At 38.9% G+C, this 8,136-nt stretch overlaps 1 protein-coding gene across 1 annotated transcript; it reads right to left on the bottom strand.

Annotated features, from left to right (window-relative positions):
• Positions 1–259: 259 nt before the first annotated feature.
• Positions 260–7,693, bottom strand: LOC142517876 (transcription factor MYBS3-like). The gene is made up of 3 exons (XM_075620368.1): positions 7,110–7,693; positions 1,144–1,352; positions 260–1,011 (listed from the first exon to the last, which is right to left on the bottom strand). Exons 1-3 carry the CDS (start codon positions 7,414–7,416, stop codon positions 511–513), a joined length of 1,017 nt encoding a protein of 338 aa, XP_075476483.1. The 5' UTR covers positions 7,417–7,693; the 3' UTR covers positions 260–510.
• Positions 7,694–8,136: the final 443 nt, after the last annotated feature.

The raw sequence follows: 8,136 nt of genomic DNA, 5'->3' as shown, positions 1-8,136 counted from the left end.
ATCCACAAAATAACGACAAAAATATAATTCACATATAAATTAAAAATATAAAAATGATTTTGTTTCGAATTTATTCAAAACATACGTTGAAAATGTTCGATTTAACTTAAATTCAAATAAGTAAAGCCTTTAAAAAAATCAATAATTAAATGGGAAAATATCCCAGATAGCTAAAACATTTATTTAACATACTCCTTTTAAAAAAATACATAGATAAATAAATGAATATAACAGATCATCCATGGTGCATGTCTAACGAAAAATGAACAGCAAAGGACTATTTGACTGATGCAGAAGTTGTGCAAAATTCAGATTATCGGAGTAAGAGTTTTGGAGCCTACAATGTAATTGTAAGATGCTGACATGATGTTAATCTTAACCTGTACACAAACTTACGAAGACAACCTAAAAAATAACATAAAAAAACTTAGCGAATCGACTGTAAAGCGCTACGACCTTCTAGGAACAAATCTTATGGAGCACGAATCCAATGTCCCAAAAACCCATTCTCTATAGGGCATGAATCGGATTGTGACTAGAGTTGATGCCCGAACCGTCTGGAGCAGGATTTGCATGAAGTGCTGATGGCCTTGTGGAACCTTCAACAAGTTTAAGGGACAGAGTGGATGGGCCGGAATCCGCTAGAGATTCGCCTAAGCTGAGTTTTGACATGCCAACTAGCTGATCAACGGTGATGGAGTTCTTAGAATGGACAGCCGTTGGCTTCACCACTTCGTGAGTGTCTTCTTTTGTGGGTTCTGTATTGTATCCGGGCCAGAATGGTATGGATAATGGGAAGAATGGTGCCACATAAGCAGGATATATGAGAGGATATGGATACGACGGGCAGTCGGGATTTGGAACCATGGTGATATCGTGGTCATTGGAGTTTTCTAATTCCATGGATTCACATTCTTTGTCCACAGAAGGAGGCACTGGGATGGTGCTTTGTGTCTCAGCTTGAGGGTTCCCGCAGAGAAAATCCCGAGAAACAATTGAGGTATCGACCGGCTAAAGAAAATGTAAAACAGATACAAAAGTAGTATACAAGTAAGTACAAGTTACATCATTTTCTTAACATGTTGGTATGTTCTGAGAAATATTAGAAAGTATTTACTTAAGAAGCTTATAAAATATGCTTACTTCATTGGCCATAATATCGAAAAGGCTGGAGCGTCTTCTCCGCCTAGACATGTTACTTTGTCTTATGAAGTATTTCTGGGCATGACTAGCAACCTGAGTAGGAGTTCTAGAGATCACATAATTCCGTGCGATTCCACACCAATCACCTTTACCGAGCTTTTGCAAACCAAGAAGAAACATTCGGTGTTCCTCTTCTGTCCATGGAACACCTGAAAATAGAGCAAGATCATTTCAAACAAAAAGTAAACAAACTATAAACTTCACCACCCGTCAAAGTCAAGCGTGGAAAGAAAGCAACACCATCTTTAATAATTTCAGCACCGTTTTTGTCGAATCATCAAACCAAACTAGACAAAATCCATATTCCACTCAATTTAAAAGTTATGATTCTGCAACCATACTTTTCTAGGTTCAGGATTTGGACATAAAGCATGCTCGACCATTGCCTCCACTGACAAGTGATAAATGCAATTTTACATGAAATGCCAACAGAAGAATTTTAGCTATCGAAGGCATAAGAAGAAGTCAACTCTCAGTCTCATTAAGAAGTTATTCTCTTTTTTCCTAAAATCAAAGTTGGTTTCAAACTCCCTCCTAGGAGACTAGAACTCATGTTCACTGAGGTCATTGGCACATTTTGCTGTTGATCATGCACTTTCGATGCGAATTATCTTCAAAAAGTCACGCAGTTCATTCATGGTAACTTCATAAGGCTATCCAACCCCTCATATCTCATTCCCCGGTGATTATTTTTGAAATCCCCGAACTGGACGATTTGCTTTCACAGCTAAAATCGAAGCTCTTCTACACTTTCTTGCTGGTTTTTCGATTAGCTGCATAGAAAACACTGTAATAGTAATATAAAACTTAAAAGAATTCACAAGAAGCAAGGCAAGACAATAGCTAATAATTGCCAACAAAGATATCGCAGAAAGTTGTCAGAGTAATCGATCAAACAATTTATATTACATGTTTGTACGCTCTGTTGGCATGAAAGCAATTTATATCCGTCCACAGCTTTGTGATCCTCATCAAACCATAGATAATAAACGTGTCCATACATTAATTATCAAAGAGAAGACCTTTTCTACATCAGTGTGTGTTCCACAATTCAATGGTGAAACGCAGTGCATCTTGCCAAAACGGGAACATAGAAAAAAGGGTGGACCAAGGAATTCAGTTGAGAGAGAACTTGATCAGTGTTTGAATAGAAGGTTTTGGTGAATTGAAGTATAAAATTGTTAATAAAAATTCACCCAAATTGTACAGGGTGGACTTCAATTTGAAATGTTCAATCCTTCCATCCACAAGCAACTTTTATGCATTTTGACTGTGAAACTTATTACTTCAGTAAAATCACACAAAGTAATTATGGGTGATTGCACTCACCACTTCTTGATTCAACATTAATGGAAACAAAAATAATAATAATAAAACAAAAAAGGCCGAATCAACAAGAATCCAGATGCAAAACATTTGAACAGGCAATACTTTACTTGATTCTGAATAGAATAAGTTGATAAGAAGAAGAAAAGCAGAACCACAACAAAGCATCATTTCTTTGGTATTCCCGTGTAATTTTCCTAATAAACTGCAACGTTTATCCCAAAACATAATAAGTTGCCAAGATTCAAAATTCCCAGTTCCCTTGCTAAGAATATGTACACCCAAGAAATTTATACAGAACCAAAAAATTGAAATGACATGCGTGCATCCGAATTATACCAACCCAAATTCTGAAACAAACTTAAACGCAAGACATGCAAATGATCAACAACCACCATGTTCATTTTTTCATGCAAATCAGTGGATCCCAAGTAGTTTATGTCGGCATGAGCAAAATGGGGCCAGCTAGGTGCATTCAATTCGACAATTGAGTTGTCAAATTTGACTAAAAAAATTCAGACGGAAATAACGCGTTTTTAACGCGTATTCACACGAACAAAGGGCTCTATAAATAGAGCTCCTTCCTTCATTCTGAAATCATCCATTCTTCGAATTTTCTCTCATTTTATAAGCATTTGAATGCTTAGTTTATAATATTTGTGAGGTGTTTTGTTCTCCTGTATTAAGAGAGTGTGTGTTCTCTTTGGAAACACAATGAGTGAGTTGTACACCATAAAATATTATAGTGGAATTCTTTTCATTTTGCCCGTGGTTTTTACCCTAATATATAGAACTCCTTGTTCGTGTGAATACGCGTTAAAAACGCGTTATTTCCGTCTGAATTTTTTTAGTCAAATTTTACAACTCAATTGTCAAATTGAATGCACCTAGCTGGCACCATTTTGCTCATGCCGACATTTCTCCCACTTAGAGATTTGATTGAGAATCAAACACATCTCCACACATCTTTTCAATCTTGCCATTCCTTGCTGCTTACGTTTTCGCTAGGCCACTTGAGGATCTACACCACTCAAATTTATCAGTGCTTGGCTTGGTCAGAAAATCAGCTATGTTATCTTTTGTATGAATCTTCTGCATATCCACACTTCCTTCTTCTACTACTTCCCGGACAAAGTGAAATTGGACTCCAATGTGTTTCGTCCTGGAATGAAAGGCTGGATTTCTTGCGATATGCAAGGCACTCTGACTGTCACAAAATAAAGGAACATTCTTTTGTTTGTGCCCGATCTCCTCCAATAACCTTTTAATCCATATTGCCTCCTTGCACGCTTGAGTAGCTGCCATGTATTCTGCCTCTGTTGTAGATAACGCCACAACTGTCTGCAGTTTTGAAACCCAGTTTACTGCTCCCCTGCAAGTGTAAACACACAACCAGTAGTAGGTTTTCTCTCTTCAGGATCACCTGCATAATCTGAATCAACATAGCCCCGAAGTGTAAAATCTGATCCTCCATAACATAATGCAACATTCGAGGTACCCTTAATGTATCTAAGGATCCTCTTAACTGTACTCCAATGGTCTCGTCCAGGATTCGCCATATACCGACTAACTGCTCCCACTGCTTGAGCAATGTCCGGTCTTGTACAGATTATAGCGAACATCAAACTTCCCACTGCTGATGCATATGGTACTCGAGGCATCTCCATCCTCTCTGCTTCACTGCTAGGACACGTCTCGGAGGATAACTTGAAGTTAACAGGAAGAGTGGTTGAAATTGGCTTACTATCTTGCATGTTGAAGCGTTGCAAGATTTTCTTCAAATAATTTTTCTGGGAAAGCCAAATCTTTCTGTTACTTCTGTCTCGGTGAACTTGCATCCCTAGAATCTTGTTTGCTGGTCCCAAGTCCTTCATATCAAATTCCCTAGCCAACTGTGCCTTCAATCCTTGGACCTGATCTTCGTTGGGGCCTGCTACCAACATGTCGTCCACATACATGATTTTCCTAAAAAGAAGGCTTTGTACTCTTCGGATGGCGGAATCCTCATCGATGACCGACCATATCAACACATTAAATACTCTATTTGCCTAACTCACTTCCATGGGGCATAAAATAGGGGAAAATGAACATGCGGAGCTTTTACTTCAAAGTCTACCAGATTCATATGATCAACTTATCATCAATATAACCAACAAAATTCTTATGGGCTTTCTAAAATTCGACGATGTCTTAACAGCGGTTCTCGGAGAAGAAAGCCGGTGCAAGAATAAGGAAGACAGGTTGGTAACTTCGAAGCAGGCAGAGGCTTTGCCGATGATAAGAGGAAGATTTATGGACCGTGACTCCAGTGGGAGCCAAAGACGAGGTAGATCAAAGTCGAGAAGGAAGAAGAAAAATATTTACTGCTTTAAATGTGGCGGTAAAAGGCACTTAAAGAAAGAGTGTACAAGTATCGATAAAAGTTCTCAAGGAAATGTGGCCAATACTTCAGGCAGTGGTGAAATATTATTCAGCGAAGCAGCAACTGTTGCAGAAGGCAGGCACAAATTTTGTGACAGGTGGATTATGGATTCAGGAGCGACGTGGCACATGACGTCTCAGAGAGAATGGTTTAATCATTATGAACCAGTCTCAGGAGGATCTGTATTCATGGGAAATGATCATGCCTTGGAAATCGTTGGGGTCGGTACTATCAAAATTAAAATGTTTGATGACACCATTCGCACCATACATGAGGTATGACATGTGAAAGGACTGACGGAGAATCTTTTGTCCTTGAGGCAATTGGATGACATCGGGTGCAAAACACGGATCGAGAACGAGATCATAAAAATTGTGAAGGGTGCGCTTGTGGTTATGAAGGCGGAAAAAGTTGCTACAAATCTGTATGTACTTTTGGGAGAAATACACAAAGAGACAGAACTAGCTGTTGCATCAATTGGTTCAGGATAAGAATTAACAGTGTTGTGGCATAGAAAGCTCGGGAATATGTCAAAACGAGGGATTAAAAATTCTCTCAGAACGGAAGTTGCTGTCGGGACTTACAAAAGTGTCACTTACCCTTTTGTGAGCATTGCGTTACCAGTAAACAACACTGATTAAAATTTGGCACTTCTACTGCCAGAAGCAAAAACATACTGAAGCTGATTCATTCGGATGTTTGGCAAGCACCGATTGTATCCCTAGGACGAGCGAGATACTTTGTCTCGTTCATTAATGATTTCTCTAGGAGATATTGGGTGTATCCAATCAAGAAGAATTCAAAGATTTCAAAGCGCGGGTTGAACTTAATTCTGGAAAGAAAACCAAGTGTTTGAAGACTGACAATGGAGGAGAATATACCAGTGACGAATTTGATGCATATTGTCAACATGAGGGCATCAAAAGACAGTTTACGACGACTTACACACCTCAACAGAATGGAGTGGCGGAGCGGATGAACAAAACCTTGTTGGACAGAACAAGAGCTATGTTGAGGACTGCGGGTCTAGAAAAGTCATTTTGGGCAGAGGCAGTCAAAACCACTTGTTATATTATCAATCGTTCTCCTTCAGTGGCGATTGATCTGAAGACTCCGATTGAGATGTGGACTGGGAAGCCGACATATTATTCTTATTTTCATACATTTGGAAGTCCTGTGTACGTTCTGTACAACGAGCAAGAAAGATCGAATTTGGATTCGAAATCCAGAAAATGTATCTTCTTGGGTTATGCTGATGGAGTAAAGGGGTTTCGCTTGTGGGATCCTACTGTTCACAAGCTTGTCATCAGCAGGGATGTTATCTTCGAGGAAGATAAAGTAAAGGGAGACAAAGGCACATTGAATTCAGAAACTACTATATTTCAGGTGGAAAATAAGACAGGCGAAGGTTAAGTTTCTTGTGAAGCAGTACCAGAGCACGAAGAATAAGAACATGTTGAGTCTGAGGTTTCCAATGTGAAGCAGTCAACTCGAGACAGAAGACCACCAGTTTGGCTTTCAGATTATGTCACTGAAAGTAATATTGCATATTGTCTATTATCAGAGGATGGTCAGCCTTCGAGTTTCCACGAGGCTACTCAAAGCTCGGATGTATCCTTGTGGATGATAGCAATGCAAGAAAAATTGGAGGCATTAGACAGGAATAAAACTTGGGATCTTGTTACACTACCACAAAGGAGGAAAGCAATTGAAAACAGATGGGTCTATAAGATCAAGCTTGATGGCAATAACCAAGTGGAGCGGTATCGTGCTAGATTGTTGGTAAAAGGATATGCTCAGAAAGAAGACATTGACTTTAATGAGATATTTTCTCCTGTGGTTCAGCTTACAACAGTCAGAATAGTGTTGGCATTGTGTGCGATGTTTGACTTAAATCTAGAAGAGCTAGATGTGAAAACATCATTTCTTCGTGGAGATCTTGAATAAGAAATCTATATGATCCAGTCAGAAAATTTTGCGAAAATAGACAAAAAAAACTTGGTTTGAAGGTTGAAGAAATCTCTGTACGATCTCAAATAGGTGCCGAGGATAAGAAAGAAGAAAATTTTCAGATTCCCCAAAATTGAAATAAACACGAATTCCACACAGATAAAACAACAATCACAAATTATCTAAATAAAAACAATCGAGTTATAACCTTTCTTCCTTTCTCGGCTGGACGAGGAACCAGCAACGAAATCTTCGGACCCATATCCATCGGCAGCGGCGGAGGCAGCAGAAGGGTGGTCAGGGGTGTCCGTCGGAGAGTCGGCAAAAACGCCGTTCTGTGGGGTCCCGCTCCCGCTACCGCCACCACCCCCCATACAATGGGTCAAATTACCCATACTCGCGCTCTTTCGGATCGACCCATCAGTCAATCGAACCCCAAAAATCTTCACCCCACGACTCGGACACGTCCGAGAATTATGCCCGTTGTGGCTGCAATGCGAGCACCTCCTCGTCATTGAACCAAAACCCAGAAAACACAAACTCCTGAAATCCAAGAAAACCGAATTCAATCGCTCAGTCAGAAGTGGATCAAATCACCAGGATCCAACAAAATGATTGGCCATGTTTCTGGGCTTGAAGGGAACAGGTGGTGTGTGGATACGGATAAAGATAGAGTGAGAGAAAATTAAAGAAACTTTGAGAATTCCAAGGAAAAAATTTGCGAAAATATATGGATGAAGATCGCTCACTGTTGTGTGTGTATCAAGAAATGAGGCCAAGGATTTCTTGCAATTAGCCTTGTCAAAAAAGTCCCTCCGGATAATTTTCTTGAATTTTTTAAAAATAAAATTTTCTCGTGTCAATCAAATGTAAAATATAATAATATAAAATCCCTATTTTTGGATATAATTTTTTTTGTATTCATATAGCAGAATCTTATATCACACATTTAAATATATATATATATATATATATATATTTCATATGATTCTATATTTGACTTTCATGAATACACCAAATTAATATCATCTGGGGCTTGGGATCAAGATGAGGAATATGATACGTGGCGTTGTTACACCAAAATTTTCCTTAGTAGCTTTCGCACACATGGAGGTTATTGGTTTCCAGCCTATATACCATCTTCAACTCTTATTGAGCTAAGAAAAGGAAGAATTTAAATCCCAGAATAAAATGAATATAAGATTCATATTTGGAACTTTTACAAAACATAAAAG

Source organism: Primulina tabacum, chromosome 11 (genome assembly GCF_025594145.1).
Source record: "Primulina tabacum isolate GXHZ01 chromosome 11, ASM2559414v2, whole genome shotgun sequence".
Classification (NCBI taxonomy): Eukaryota; Viridiplantae; Streptophyta; class Magnoliopsida; order Lamiales; family Gesneriaceae; genus Primulina; species Primulina tabacum.
This window is presented reverse-complemented; position numbering and strand designations above follow the sequence as displayed.